The sequence below is a fragment of the Orcinus orca genome, chromosome 2, assembly GCF_937001465.1.
Source record: "Orcinus orca chromosome 2, mOrcOrc1.1, whole genome shotgun sequence".
Classification (NCBI taxonomy): Eukaryota; Metazoa; Chordata; class Mammalia; order Artiodactyla; family Delphinidae; genus Orcinus; species Orcinus orca.
Genome location: NC_064560.1, coordinates 190313002 through 190328462, shown reverse-complemented (window position 1 = coordinate 190328462; position 15461 = coordinate 190313002). Strand labels below are relative to the sequence as shown.

Sequence of the window (15461 nt, the reverse complement as noted above, 5' to 3'; positions counted from 1 at the left end):
GAAGCAGAGTCTTGTCACAGCTGTCCCCAGGCCCTGCATCGCCGGGGCCCCCCCAAGGCTTCCTTCACATCTGTGTGCAGAGGGCCCGTTCTCCTGGCACCATGCTGGGCACAGCCAGGGAGCCAAGGAGGGTGAGGCCCGGGGCCCAACATCCCCGGTAGCTGGACATGGACCGGCGGCCACGATTCAGAACCTACCCACTCTCCAGGTGGCCTTGCCCAGTGTAGCAATAGAAATAGCAGCCACTGCTATGTGCCTATTAGGTGCCAAGGCCTCCCAACAACCCTCTAGGGAGGCATCGCTCCCATTTTACAGATGAGAAGAGCAAGGCCCAGCATTGTTCAGTCATTTGCCAAAGGTTACAGCTAGTTTACCCCAGGTTCAGTCAGGCTTCAAGGCTGCGCCTTCAAAGTGCTGTCTGCCCCTCTCCCCTGCCCCTATTTGTCCTCTTGTAGCACCTGTTTGTCATTGTCTTTTGTCCTCTTGCTAGCTCTGTATCACCTGCCACCAGTTGCATGGGGGCGTGGCCACCTGCCAGAGAGGACAGGGCAGTGATGTGACTCGGACACCTGGATCCTCACCCTGGGCCTGCCTATGACTTGTGTATGGTCTTGAACTATTCTCTTTCCCTCTCTGGACGTGATAGGACTTGCCATCTCCGAGGACCTCTGGCTTCACGTTCTCTGTTGAGAGTAGCAGAGAGGGAAGAGCGGGTGTTTCAGGTTCCCAGGGGCTAATATTTCAGCTCTTAACAGAACACAACCCACCATCTGACTAAAAAAAAGCCTCTTTCCAACTCCCATCCAGAAATAAAGACGACAAATAAATAAGCGGCAGTAGCCTTTTTCGGGGAACCAGAAATAGCGCCCAGTGCTGACTGATAGAAAGAGTCTTATTCTATTTGGGGGAGAAGAGCTGTTGGCACTGTTGTGATTTTCCCAGGGCGGAGCTGGAGGGAACTCTGCTGTCGCTGTCCCTCACATGGGGCGGGGCCAGCTCCACCGCTGCAGGGCCCGGCTGCTTCCTCGACACTCCCACTCAGGAGACCTCTGTGTCCACGAGCTAGACTGATGTCACCGTCTTCATCTCAAAGGCTGGGTCCATTTGTATGACCAGACGGCAGCGTGTCCTCAAGCAGGGCCTTTGCACTGGCCGTTCCGTCTGCCAGGAGCGCGTTTCGTTTCCCCCAGATGCCCAGGCTGACCGCTCGCCTTCCTGTGTCTTTGCTCAGCGAGGCACATCTCGATCACACCTCCACCTCCACTGGCAGCCCCCTCGCGCTCCCCGTGTCACCTGCCAGCACCATCTAGCTGTCCATTTTACTCATCCATCGGGCTTATTGTCCGGTCCCTGCACCTGGAATGTCAGCTCCACGAGGCAGCGTTGCTTGTGTTCCTTCATTGCTGGGTCTCTAGCTCCAGGGATACAACGCATTTTTTTGTTGGTGACCGGTTGTTGAAACCAAAATAGAAACGGTAGTAGTTTCTAATTTATTGTGATTTCACAGGCGTGGCAGGGTGATTTTGGCTACAAGCAGCCAGAAATTGGGTCAAGCAGCAGAGTCATCGTGGTCTGCTGTACCCGAGTCCGGCGTTGGGACAGGCCCCGGGCGTGTGGCAGCCTGCAGCCCAGTGAGGGACACAGGTTCCTTTCCAGCCTCTGCCTTGCGGGCACAGGACTGCCTTCCCCCAAGGCTGACCCCCACAGACTGAGCTTGGTCTGTGGGCGTTTCAGGCCGCATGATCAGGGAGGTCTTGGTCCCGGGCCCACCCTGGAGAGGGCGTGGGGTTTGCAGCTGGTAGTGCCTGTTGCTCAGGGTGTGGTCAACAAGCTCCAAGTTAGGATAAAGGAGGAAGAGCATGACGCTGTGCCTGGGCCCCTCTTTCTTGTCACGCTCGGTCCTTGGCCTCCTCTGCTGGGTCCTGCCATCACCCAGGCTACCACCTCAGACCCCAGAGCCTGAGATTTCAGAAAGGTGTGGGTGTCTGGCCTAATGCTGGATGCAGCCTGTTTATTGGAAGTGTCTCGTCTCTGCATTTCATCTGGACCCCAGATCTCTCCGGGAGAGCACTCTCCTCATCCTTCTCTGATTCACCCTGGCCTTGGCAGGGGCGGGACTGGGGGACGGGTCTCTGCAGGTTTTCTGGAGGATCGAAGGAGACACTGTACCCGAAGCGTTTTTAGCCCAGTTTCCCGCAGGGAGCGAGTGCTCGCTGGGTGGCAGCTGCTACCGCTGGGGTTTTTTCCTTAGTTTTCTTTTTCAATTGGTATAAGCCACATACCATAAAATCCACCTTTTTAAAGTGTAGATACAGTTCAGTAGGTTTGCATATATTCACAGAGTTGTACAGCCATCACAATTATCTAATCCCCGAACATTTTCATCACCGCAAAAAGGAATGTTCCCGTTTGCAGTCACTCCCCATTCCACCTGCCCCCCAGGCCCTGGCAACCACCAGTCTCCTTTCTGTCTCTATGGAGTGGCCTATCCTGGACACTTGGGATAAATGAAGTCATATATTTTGTGGCTTTTCTAACTGGCTTCCTTCACTTAGCAGAATGTTTTCAAGGTTTATCTATGTTGTAGCATGAATCAGTGCTTTTTATGGCTGGATATATTCCATTGCATGGTTATATCACATTTTGTTTACCCACTCATCAGTTGATTGACATTTGGGTTGTTGCCACTCTTTGGCTGTGATGAATCACGCTGTTATGAACATTCCTGGACAGGTTTTTTGTGGACATATGTTTCTGTCCTCTTGGTTGTATAGCTAGGAGTGGACTGCTGGGTCGCACTGGAACTATGTTTAACTGTTTGAAGAACTGCCACACTGTTTCTCAGAGCAGCTGGACCATTTTACATTCTCACCAGCAATGTCAGGACACTTGCTATTGTCTGTCTTTTTGGTTGTAGCCAACCTATAGGTGTGGTTTTGATCTTCATCCCTCTGATGGCTAATGATGTTGAGCATCCTTTCCCGCGCTTACTGGCCATTCATATGTCCTATTTTGAGAACTGCCCATTTCAGATCCTTTGCCCGTTTTTTTTTTTGTGTGTGTGTGGTACGCGGGCCTCTCGCTGTTGTGGCCTGTCCCGTTGTGGAGCACAGGCTCCGGACGCACAGGCTCAGCGGCCATGGCTTACGGGCCCAGCCGCTCCGCGGCATCTTCCCGGACCGGGGCACGAACCCATGTCCCCTGCGTCGGCAGGCGGACTCTCAACCACTGCGCCACCAGGGAAGCCCTGCCCATTTTTTAAATTGGGTTATCAGTCTTTTAATTGTTTGGTTGTTAATAGTTCTTCATATATTTTGGATACTAGACGCTTATCAGATATATGATTTGCAAATATTTCCCCCCATTCTGTGAGTTGTCTTTTCACTTTCTTGATAGTGTACTTTGAAGCACACAGGTTTTACATTTCGATGACATCAAATGTGTCTATTTTTACTTTGGTTGCTTGTGCTTTTGGTGTCTAAGAAACCATGTCTAATCCCAGGTCATAAAGATTTATACCTGTGTGTTCTTCTAAGCGCTTTATAGTTTTAGCTCAAATGCTTTTTCTGCACCTATTTTTTTTAAAGGAATAACTGTTTTTTGTTTTGTTTTTGTTTTTTAATATTTATGGCTGTGTTGGGTCTTCGTTTCTGTGCGAGGGCTTTCTCTAGTTGTGGCAAGCGGGGGCCACTCTTCATCGCGGTGCGCGGGCCTCTCACTATCGCAGCCTCTCTTGTTGTGGAGCCCAGGCTCCAGACGCGCAGGCTCAGTAGTTGTGGCTCACGGGCCTAGTTGCTCCGCGGCATGTGGGATCTTCCCAGACCAGGGTTCGAACCCATGTCCCCTGCATCGGCAGGCAGATTCTCAACCACTGCGCCACCAGGGAAGCCCTTTCTGCACCTACTGATAGGATCGTGTGGGTTTCATCCTTTATCCTGTCGATATGGAGCGGGCACTTTTTCTACTAGGGAGGCCGTGGCCAGTAGCATGGACTTGGGAGTCAGCTGCCTGGGGATGAGCCCCCAGCTGCACCCCTTACTCACTGTGTGACTCTGGACAGGGAGCTTCACCTCTCTGTGCCCCATTTTCTTTATCTGTAAAATGGGGGTGACAGCACCTCTTTGTGGGGTTCTTGTGAGGGTGGATGATGGCTTTGCAGACTGTGTGGAGTAGTGTCTGGCACATAACAAGTGGGGTTTATTGACTGTTGGCCGTTAGCCGTGACATTACTTGAAAGCTTTGGGCTGGGGTGGGAAGGGCCTTGAAGGCGGATCTAAAAGCCAGGCAGATTCACCTGCTCCGAAAACTCCGGAAGCTCTGACCGGAGGTGGTCTGTTTGACTCCAGGGATCTCCGAGTCTTCCCATGGGAGGGCTGGGTCCAGGGTGGACCCCCTGCCAGGCCAGGTGGGCAACTGACGCAGACCGGCCTGCTGCCACACGCTCCAGTTTGTTTGGCCTGGAGTGTCACACCCTGTTAGCCGACTCTGGGCAGGGGGTGCAGAAATGGGGCCTGTTTAGATAATGGCTTACAGCTGAGAGCCAGAACACACACACACACACACACACACACACACACACACACACACACACACACACACACACACACACACACACACACACACACACACACACACACACACACACACACACACACACACACACACACACACACACACACACACACACACACACACGCGCCCCGCCGCCAGCCCTACCTCCCTGCTCTGATGGCCCTGGCTTCTCCTCCCCTGGCCTGCCATGTGAGCCTGGCTCCTTGTCCTGGCCCTGTATCTGGCTGTCATAACCTTGGGCAAAGACTGCCTCTTTGGGCCTCTGTTTCAGCATCTGTCCCTGAGGAATACGAGTGCCCCGTGCAGAGGGCCTGCCTCGCCGTCTGCCAGGGCTCCACCCTCCCTGGGTCCCCGAGAACCTGCCATCACTCTGCGCCTGTTTGGAGTTTGGACTTCGCTGGCGGGGGGTGGGGAGGGAAATTAAAACACTTTTAATGTTCCCTGTGTAATTCTTGGCACTGACTTTTATGAGATATGTGAAGCTGGATCTTACCTTGGTTTTAATGTTTTAATGTACTGACCTCCTAGCCAGCCAAGTAGCTAGAAGCTGTTGGAGACAAGCTGCTTTACTGTTTGCTTTCGGTTTGGTTTCCAAGTTTGTGGCGGGGAGGGGTGTGTCACCCCCATCCCACTAATGCTTAGCCTTTCCCAGCTCCTGTGCCCAGAAATACAGGGTGGTCTTACCTCCTGGGAGCTGGTGCCCTGAGTGGGGATGGAGGTGGACTGAGTAGTAATAACAGACCAGTCATGCAACTTAACAATCAGTAGAGAGATTCAGAAGACACTTTGTTTTCCCACGAATAATCTGTTTTGCCCTCACTCGGTGTCTGGCACCAGGAGTGTCCTGATGAACAGAGCACACCCAGCTCCCAGAGCTTCTCAGAAAACCAAACACGCCTGGAACCCACAGGGTGAGCGAGCACCCCTCCAAGAGTGGGGGCTCAGGAAAGCAGCGGCATGGGGGTGGGGCCGGGGCTGGAGTGTGGTGGCAGGAGGAGGGCGATGCCTGTGCTCGCGTGTGGCCCGTCGGGGTGACAGAGGGGTCGGGAGCCGCCTCTGTTAGGTGGCGAGAGGCTGCATGCCAGGGGTCCCTGTGTGACCGTGAGCCGCTCTTTAATCCCCCCACCCCCCTCAGCGTCCTCCCCACGGGATTATTTGCAGACTTCAGAGGCGATGTACGTAAAGGCCTTGGCAGTGCTAGACCTGGGATAAGAGCTGAAGGGCTGGTGTCGTTCCTGTGATTATCATTAAGCTGATACTGCCTGTGGAGGAGGAAATCTTTTTTTTTTTAACACCTTTATTGGAGTTTAATTGCTTTACAATGGTGTGTTAGTTTCTGCTGTGTAACAAAGTGAATCAGTTATACGTATACATATATCCCCATATCTCCTCCCTCTTGCGTCTCCCTCCCACCCTCCCTATCCCACCCCTCTAGGTGGTCACAAAGCACTGAGCTGATCTCCTTGTGCTATGCGGCTGCTTCCCACTAGCTATCTATTTTACATTTGGTAGTGTATATAAGTCCATGCCACTCTCTCACTTCATCCCAGCTTACCCTTTGGAGGGTGAAGTCTTTATTGCCCCAGAACAGTGTTCATAGTTGATTGAGTGAAAATTTGAGTTACAAAACAGTACCTCGTTGTGGAGCTGTGTGTGTGTGTCACATGCCCAAGTGCGGGCTAGGAGGTAATCGCAGTCGTATCTGTGACTGTGTCTGGTTTTCACTTTTAGTTGATCTTCAGCCTTTGCCGTTATCATGTATTGGTTCCGTCACTACAGAAACGCTATTAGAAAATGTAATGAAAGTCTATGCTCTCATTCCCGGGGCATGGGGGTGACTGCGGCGGCGTATGGGCCATCAGATGGGGTGGGCAGGGGCTCTGAGGGGGCCCCGGGGAGAGGGTGGTGCTGACTCGGGCTTCTCCTCCGCCCCCAGATGACAGGATCTGCTCACCACCCTTCATGGAGCTCACGAGCCTGGGCGGAGACGACACCATGCGGCTCCTGGAGGAGAATGGCCTGGCCTTCCCGTTCAGTGCGTATCGCGCCCTGAGCGCGCCACTTGGGGGCCGGGTGGGCCTTAAACTTCCCGAGGGTGCAGGCAGGGCTCGGCCGCCGGGGAGGGCATGGCCCCGGGTCCCTGGGTTCCTGGGTGGTGAGGGCCTGGCCTGGTGGCGTCCGTCCAGCTCACCCGCGGGCAGGTGCTGGCCCTGGTCGAGTCCGCGCCGCCCTCCAGCTCCCACCTGCCCCTCCCCTGAGGGGCTGCGGGAGTTGTTGAGAGTTTCTCCCTGTACCTGGAAGGCTGGGCTTTGTGGGTGAATAACCTCGCTCACCCCTCTTTTTCTCTCCCGCACCCACAGTTTGCAAAACCAGAGTGGCTCATGGTACCAACTCTCACGAGGTGAGTGGAAGACGTGACGACTTGACTGCCCTGCCCCCCGCCGGCCATCCCCCTGCCCCCGATCCTTTCGGCTCGCGGTGTCTCTCTGGGAGCCCACCTAGCCTGCTGCTCCTGATGTTGTGGCTTTGTACGCTCTCTCCACCCACACCCTGTGCCTGTCCTGTCCCCGAGGCCGCGATGGCTGTGCCTGCCCCCTTTGTGCCCGTGCGAGCCAGGCCTCCATCTGACCAGTCCTTTGGCCTGTCGGTGTCGGTCACTTCCTGCTCCGTGCCAGGCGCTGGCCTGGGCCCCACTGAAAAGATGCCATCGCTGCCCACAGGGATCTGCCAGGCCTGCTGAATTTGGGAAGGGGGTGAGAGGAGGAAGGAGCACCCTACCTGCCGTGTACGTGACTGCCCCACCCTCTCATTCATTCCTGTGTTCACCCGGTAGTCCTTCCCGGCCTTGGGTGCCCCGGGAAGGATGCGTAAGATGTGAGTCCTGGCCTGGTGGGGAGCACAGGGTCCCGGAGGCGGGGAGCACAGGGTCCCGGAGGCGGGGAGCACAGGGTCCCGGAGGCGGAGGGCACCAGCGGGGTGTGGTTGGGAGACTGAGCAGAGGAAGCCTTTTGGGAGCTAATGGCCGGGCAGGGACTCTGCTGGGTCTGTTGCCGTCCTTAAGAACCATGCCTGGGACATTGTCTTCAGGGGCACAGCCCAGCCTGGGGACCCCCTCATTAGGTGCATGGGAGGATACCCTGGGCTGTAGACATTTGACCCACCCAGAAGGCCCTGTGGCAGAGTCTGTCCCGGGCAGCCCCGCTGTCAGAAATGCTCCCCCAAGACCTATGACTAAACGTGGACAACCCCGGCGTTGCGCCCTGGAGAAGATGTATGTAGTGTCTTTATCCCTGGCGTGTATTTATGGGGAAATGTCTGTAAACAGATGTGTCCCTATGGTGTGGTACATGCCGTGATGGGGCTGCAAGGCCGAGGAGTCCCTTTGCTTGTGGGGGGAACGTGAGGGCAGGAAATCTTGGCCTGTAGCAAAGGTCAGCTGTCTCCTAAGGTGAGGAGCCCTCGTGGAGCCAGGGGTGTGCGCCTGGGCTGGGCCCCGGGAGGGAGCAGGAAGGCTTCAGAGCAGCCGGAATCGTGTCCCTGGAGCCCACACTGCCCGCGCTGGCACCAGCGTCTGGCCCTTTTCACCACCAAACGGTTCCTCTGTTGGTCATTGCCTCGGGGTTTTCAGGACAGAAAGGCGACTGCAGTCGTTAGTGTGATTAGACCGGCCTAATGCAGAATAGGTCAGCCTGCCAGGAAGGAACCGCTTCTGCTGTTGACAGAAGAGCTGTTGTAAGAACTTTGGAATCACACCAGCCTGGGACCAGGTCTGGTTCTGAGCACCACCGGCTGTGTGACTTTGGGCAGATGACCCAGCCTCTCTGAGTTTCCGTCCCTCACTTGTAACTGGGGATATGGTGGCTGTTGTGAAGGATAAGGGAGTTGCTGCATGTGCTGCCATGGGGCCTGGCCCAGGGAGGGTTTGAGACGCTGTCGTGGAACCAGTTGCCCTGGAGCCCGCTGGGTCATTGCTGACGGGGCGGGGGTTCCGGATCGAGGTGGCCACCCTCCTCCAGGGGAGTCTTGACTCCATGGGGTCAAGCGCCTTCAGGGGAGGCTATTTCACCCCTCAGTCCAGTTATCCAAGTCTGGCTCCAAGGTGTGTGCCACGTCCCCCCCCCCCGCACTGCCGCACCCCTGGGCCTCCCCCAGCCCGCCATGCACTGTTTCTGGGAGGGGCTCCTCTGCTGGGTGGGGGTCAGGGACAGAGCCCTGAGATTGGGATCTGGGGTGTTGCAGATTCCCAGGGGGCTTGTGTGCCGCGGGCCATCTGCCTCCTGGGATGCTGTTAGCATCAGAGGGACACCCCCTCTGGTGGGGCGCCCTCCATGGCGTGAGCCTGTGGGTGGGACGCCGAGGCTCGTCACCCACCTCAGGGGTGCCCGGGGATGCCGAGTGCAGCGAGGATGGAGGACGTCTCTGTGCACGTGATGAGCTCTACACAGGAAAGGGGGCTTTCTGACCGGGGTCCTCCCCTGTACCGCAGTCTGCCCGAGCCCTACCTCTGCTTCCCCGGTCCCTCGCTCAACTGAAACCGGGACTAGTTTGTTTTCATCTTAGGGTCACACGATGGTTTGGGCTCTTGTCTTGGCTTTAAGCTGGTGTAAGCACGCAAGTGTGCTCCACTTGGAGTGTGTGGAAAACCACATCCCCTCCTTTAGAAACAAAAAACCAAAACCCCCACTGAGCCAGAAGCTCGGAGGACCCCGGAGCCACCCCACGGTGGTTATTTTATTTAGTTAGTTATTTTTAATTTTTTTGGCCACACTGCGCGACATGCGGGATCTTAGTTCCCTGACCAGGGATCGAACCCGTGCCCCTGCTGTGGAAGTGCGGAGTCTTAACCACTGGACCACCAGGGAAGCCCCACCATGGTGGTTACTGATGCTATTTCACAGGTGAGGAAGATGGAGCTTAAACAGGGCTTACGCAGCAAGCGCCAGGGCTGGGTCTTGAACCCGTGTATGGCTCTCTTACTTTCATCAGATGGCTAGGGAGATAATTCACTGTGGTGCAACACACACACACACACACACACGCACTTTTCGTTTCCCCGTGTGGCCTGGATCTCTACTTCTGCCCCACCCAGCTGAGCGCCAGGCACATCGTGGTGGTGCTCTGTGACAGTTGCTGGGAGAGGCAACAGCCAGTGTGGCGGCCAGCTGTCCAGCCCCGTTACCCCTCCCAGCAGCTCTGGGCATCTGGTGGCTCCTTCCTGGGGCCCCGTGGACTTGAAGGAAGCATTAGCCGTGGCCCCGGCACTGGCAGCTGGCTGCGGTGGGCCTGCCTCAGCCGAAGCGGGCAGGCTTCCTCCAGCCGCCCCTCTTCCCATCCCGACCTCAGTCCCCTGCCACACCCTCCTGGTGGAGGCCTTTGTCCCCAGAGGATTCAGGGACGGGGAGCGGCATGTTCCCGTTCCTCAAGTGCTCGCGTGGCTCACTCGGTGTGTAAGACGGCAAGGCTGGGGGCTGTTGGACCCCAGCCCATTCCGGGCTCTGTCACTTTCCCGCAGCCACTAAGTGCCTCAGGGCCTCAGTTTCCTCATCTGTAAAAGGGGCGTGGTGTCGGTGCCCACCTCGGGGGTACATTGTGAGGGAAACACCAGGTGATTCATGCAAAGTGGTTAGAACAGGGCCAGGTGTGTCATGAGTACTCAGAAGGCAGCGCTTGTCATTATGCAGGCTTGGACCCAAGGCCTCCCAAACCCTGATCCATTGTCTTCCGCTTCCTGGCCGAGCCACCTGCCCCCCTCCCCACCCCCCATCCCACCCAACCAAAGACTTTGTGGAGGAACCTCTAGGAGGTCATAAGGGTTAAGTAGTGCACAGCCCAGGGGGTCCCATTCCCTGGGTGCAGTGTGAGTAGTGGAATTATGCAGTGCACAGCCAGCTCATCCTTCCATGGTGGGCCTGATGGTACAGGATTTCCAAACCCTCACAGCAAGCATGGGTTGATCCCCAGGTGTTCTTCTCAAGTCCCTCTCCACTCACCCTGGCTTGAAACTCTTCTTGGGGAGCCCTTGTGCTACAGGACCAGGGGTGGGCCGTGGTGGCAGTGCTCTGGACAGGTAACACACCCCGTGCCGGAGGCTGAGGACGTGGTGGCCCCTGACCAAGCCCTTGGCCCCCTGTCTCCCCAGATGGCCATCGTGTTCAACCAGGAGGGCCTGAGCGCCATCCAGCCGCCCTGCGTGGTCCAGAATTTCATCAACCACAACGCCGTCCTGTACAAGGTGTTCGTGGTCGGCGAGTCCTACACCGTGGTCCAGAGGCCCTCGCTGAAGAACTTCTCCGCGGGCACCTCAGGTAACTGAGCCCGCGCCGTCTCTGGATGCCCTGAGCTTAGGGGCATGGCTGGAGCAGGGAGAGGTGATCTGGAGGTTGGAAGAGCTGTGTCCAGTAGCTAAAGAGGTCTTGGGGCACGCCAGGTCATGGTAGGGGCTCTGTCTGTCTCTACCATACATTGCAGGAAGAACCTGAAAGCTCTCTGCCCCCAGGCCGCTTCCCGGGGCCCTGCGCGGTCACGAGGCCCACAGGGAACACGCTGGAATGGGTGATGGTCCCTTCGGCGAAGCCAGGGACGGGAAGGGAGGGAGGGGCCCCTCATATTTTGAGGACCAGAGCGCTGGCTGCTTTATCACGTGTCCTTTTTCCAACTGGGAAACACTGAGTTACCTGCTGCTTCTGCAGCTGCTGAGGTGGACGCATGCTCTCTTCGGAGTCAGCACACAGGGCGCAGGACTTCCCGGCTGTGGGACCCCGGGCAGGTCAAGGGTGGCCACAGTCAGCCTGCCGGGTACCCCACAGGGCTGAGGAGCGCATCCGTGAGCGTGTTTTGGATCAGTGGATAATGGCCCTCCGTGTCCCTCAGATGTCACGCAGTGGTGGCATTGCAGGGTTCTGCCAGCGTTGGGGCATCTGAGGGGGTCCTCTAGGGAGGCTGAGGGGCTCCATGCGCTCAGCTTTTCTTCAGCTGCTCACCAGCTGCAGGTGACCCTTGGCCGTTTCAAAAACTGACACTAAGATAAGGATTTGCTGGTATTGGGGCCGCTTAAAAGACTGTTCTAGTGGTTCTGGAGGCGTCTCTAAGGCAAGTTCCAGAAACCTTTGGAACAGTGGCAGTGTCTCTGGAATAAGCACAGTTTTCCAAGAGGACCCCTCGGAGGATGTCTGGTTGCCCTGGTGTGTTTTGCTCTCACTCACTGTGTGTTTCTCTCTGGACGGGAAACCCGCCATCACCAGATGAAATGTCCAGGCTGCGTTATTTCCCTCTGAGCAAACAGATGTGTCTTCCTAAAATCCCTCTATGGGACTGCCTGTCACCATCCGCTCCTCATGGCTTCAAGCCACTCCTCTGTTTTTTTTTTTTTTTTTAATAAATAAATTTATTTATTTGTGGCTGTATTGGGTCTTCGTTGCTGCGCACAGGCTTTCTCTAGTTGCGGCAAGCGGGGGCTACTCTTTGTTGCAGTGCGCGGGCTTCTCTTGTAGCGGAGCACGGGCTTCAGTAGCTGTGTCACGCGGGCTCAGTAGTTGTGGCTCGCGGGCTCTAGAGCGCAGGCTCACTAGTTGTGGCGCACGGGCTTAGTTGCTCCGCGGCATGTGGGATCTTCCTGGACCAGGGCTGGAACCCGTGTCCCCTGCATTGGCAGGCGGATTCTTAACCACTGCGCCACCAGGGAAGCCTCAGGCCATGCCTCTTGACTGAAGTCCAGCTGTTCGCGTCCTGTCTCAGCCGTTCTTCCCATTAACGCAACCCAGAGAGCAGACACTTTGGAAATGTGTGTCTCCCTCCACTGCCCTTCTGAGTGCTGGCGGGGCTTTGAGGGCATCCCGGTGCTCACGCTCGTCCTTCCCTCTACCCACTGGGCTGATGGAACGATCTGGGGGTGGGGGACCGATGTCAGGAGGGGTCTTTTTGTATGTGACTGTGTACTGGCAAGAGGCATTCTTATCAATTGTGGGCAGGTTGAGGCTGATGTTTTTTTAAGCCTGTTTATATTGTTTCCTGATTTTTAAACATATGTTCTTTAAGTCTACACAAAATGTATTAAGGGAAGAGTAGGTATGCCTTTTTATTTATTTTACCAAAAAATCACTCCATCTGTAAAAGAAATATACCACGTGGTTTCCTTCCTTTCCACATGAAAAGTCCCTCTTTTCCTTCCCTTTTTCTCCTGGTTGCAAAGGCCTGGGCCAGTTTCCATCTGGGAACCACTAGTGGCTGGGCGTGAGCTCTGTGTCCCGTGTCTGAGGACAGGGGCTCCGCATCTGTGTCTTCTCATGGCCATTCCAGGTTGCCAGTTTACCATAATATGCAGGCTGGGGCCGAGTAAATCAGTGGAGAAACATAGAGCTAATGGAGAAGTGTTTATTATGCCCAGGCGAGCTGAGTGATTTTCACTGTGTCCATCCCTCCATCCCCAAAGACTGATTCTGTGTCCACTGTCTTCAGGGCATCACACCAGCTCATTGTTCTTTTCACGCGTGTGTTCTCTTTCTGGATGAGAAGCACAGTGTGACAGCGGCTCTTTAAGCTGGACCAGTTGAGCAGGGGGCTTTAGGGCTCTGGCTTCTTTCCAGCCCCCTCCCAGCTTTCTGGTTCCCATGGCCCTGCGTGGCGGGCTCGCCGGTCTCCCCTGTCCATGCAGGGAGGTGGAGGCTCCTTGAGTGGGATTCTTTTGACCTGCAGTGGTGATGAGGACACCAGCTTTCCCTCCACAACTACTGTGTTCTTTTGATTCTCAGATGTACTTTTGGTTTTCACCTGTTAGCATCTCTGAAGTCAGGTGTGTCTTACATCCACAGGCCTCTTGCAGTCGCCTCTGCTGGAACTGAAGACACGTTTTTACAGAGAGCGTTGAGGTTGGCCTGTGACAGCCCCAGGAACACATGTTCTCTGCCCTTGGTCCACGGTCTTGGGGAGACTGCTCCCCTCTCTCCACTAGTTCCAGAGTCGCAGTGGGTGTGTTTCTCTGCTCCCCTTTCTGTGCAGTGGGTTTATTTCTGTTTCTTTTCCTCTGCGGGCACAACGCCTTTGTTAGACTCTACACGTGGGCTTTTTTTTCCTTAGGGGTATGTATATAAAGGAACGACACCGCTTACCACATAGAGCAAGGGTCAGCAGGCTTTTTCTGCAAAAGTCCAGAGTAAGTGTTTCCAGCTCTGTCATAATTATTTAATGCTGCTGTTGTTGCCTAAGAGCCGCTGTAGACAGCATTGTAAGCGAATGGGCGTGGCTGCGTTCCAATAAACCTTTATTTGCAAACACAGGGGGCGGGCCAGATTTGGTGATCTTGCATCGAGAGCCCTCAGGTGTAACAAATGCCCTGTTTCCTTGCACCTGCCAGGCGCTCAGCCCTGGGATCTAGCAGGGAACTAGATAGTCAGCCAAGTGTCCTGCCCTCGTGTGTTCATCTTCTAGCGGGAGAAACTACACACCAGGGAAGAAGAAATGAAAGGACGAATTGTGGCAGCACAGATAAGGGACCGCAGAGGAAACAGTGGGTCCTGGGACACCGCTGGGTGAGGGGAGCCACTCGGGCAGGGCAGCCGGGGCCCCTCTGCGGAGCTGATGCTTGCGGGGGATCTGGGAGGAGACCTGGGCCACCGTCTGCAGCGCCATGACATGCTTTATCCCCCGCCCCCCGCCAGAGATGTGAAGATGAAGCAAATGAAGCTGAAGAAGGTGTGGCCACAGCTCACAACTGCACCTCAGACCCTCTGGGATATTTGGGTGCTACACTTGTCACTTACTCTGCTTCTTTTGAACCTCTTTTTCTTGTCTGTAAATTGGGGACAAAAATACCCATACTCCTCTTATTGCCTCCCCTCTCCTGTGGGCGTTCTTGCTGGTTCTTCCCGGGGCTCCGTGTGACTCGGGACTAGTCCAGGAACAGAGAGGGGATGGGCCCCCCCAATCCAGGGTGCACCTGTGATCAAGGTGCAAGGGCCCAGCCAGGCTTATCTTTAGGGAACTCGGTATCCTGAAGCTACCCAAGGAAACTGGATGCTCTGACCCTTTCTGACCCACCTCGGCTTCCACAGTCTCCTGGTTCATCAAATGGCCGGAATCCGCTCCCACTCTGTCCGGCCCCTACTCAGGCCGCACATGGGGAGGATCTGAGTAAAGGGCAGCTCTCCCCTCCCTGCTAAACAGTCCTCTGGCCAGGGCTCCCAGGTCAGCGTTAGCCGAGAGGAGAAACGAGTCTCCTTTGAAATGGTCCACACTTTCGATCTTGCCACAAGAAGCTGTTGGGTGACAGCTTGGCTGTGTCCACCTGCTCTGGGTGGCCTTTCTCTCCCCAGGCCTGCTCTGCTATCCTGGCGATCGCCCTTGGGTCCCACAGGGTGGGTGGGAGGCGCCCTGAGCTCAGTAGGACTGGGCCAGGCTGGGCTACAGGCTGAGAAGGTGGGCAGTACCCACGGAAGGCCGGAACGCCCATCCCAGCTGCTCCGGGCTCTGGCCCGTGGAGCTTGCCACCCTCCGAAGGCTCCCTTTTCTTGGCTGTCGGCGCCCAGGAGCCGAGGTTGGTGGGGCTGCTTGGCACCAGTCCTGCAGGGTGTTTATTTTCCCCAGGCTCCTCCCCAGGACCGTCTCTCGTGCCCCCCGTCTGGACTGGCTCTGGTCGGAGCGGTAGGAGGACTTTCGGGCACACCAGGGCGGCAAGGGGCCTGCATGCCCCGCTAGCGGGAAAGATGCCAGGTACATCTCAGCGCCTGCCTGCTCGGCCTCCGCCCGAATCACTTCCTCATGCATGATTGTTGCGGCGCTGTAATCCTGGAGGTGGTGGGGGGCGGGCGTTGGCAGCCAGAGCAGGTGCCTCCTCGGGCTGGCCCCTGGCACACGGCGGTGCTGAGCCAGGGCCCTTCCTGGCCTGCGCTTAGAGG

The 15461-nt window shown here is 56.1% G+C and overlaps 2 protein-coding genes across 6 annotated transcripts in view; one reads left to right on the top strand and one right to left on the bottom strand.

Moving 5' to 3' along the window:
- Window positions 1–15461, bottom strand: part of SLC24A4 (solute carrier family 24 member 4) — a 640065-nt gene that overhangs the window by 112430 nt on the left and 512174 nt on the right. The gene's annotated exons all lie outside the window — the stretch shown is intronic.
- ITPK1 (inositol-tetrakisphosphate 1-kinase) overlaps window positions 1–15461 on the top strand; it is a 162968-nt gene that overhangs the window by 135125 nt on the left and 12382 nt on the right. For all 5 annotated transcript variants that reach the window (XM_033419169.2, XM_033419191.1, XM_004262353.4 and 2 more), the window contains 3 exons: window positions 6509–6607; window positions 6933–6973; window positions 10712–10877. In XM_033419169.2, the coding sequence (XP_033275060.1) occupies window positions 6509–6607; window positions 6933–6973; window positions 10712–10877 (306 nt within the window). The remainder of the gene's footprint in view (window positions 1–6508; window positions 6608–6932; window positions 6974–10711; window positions 10878–15461) is intronic.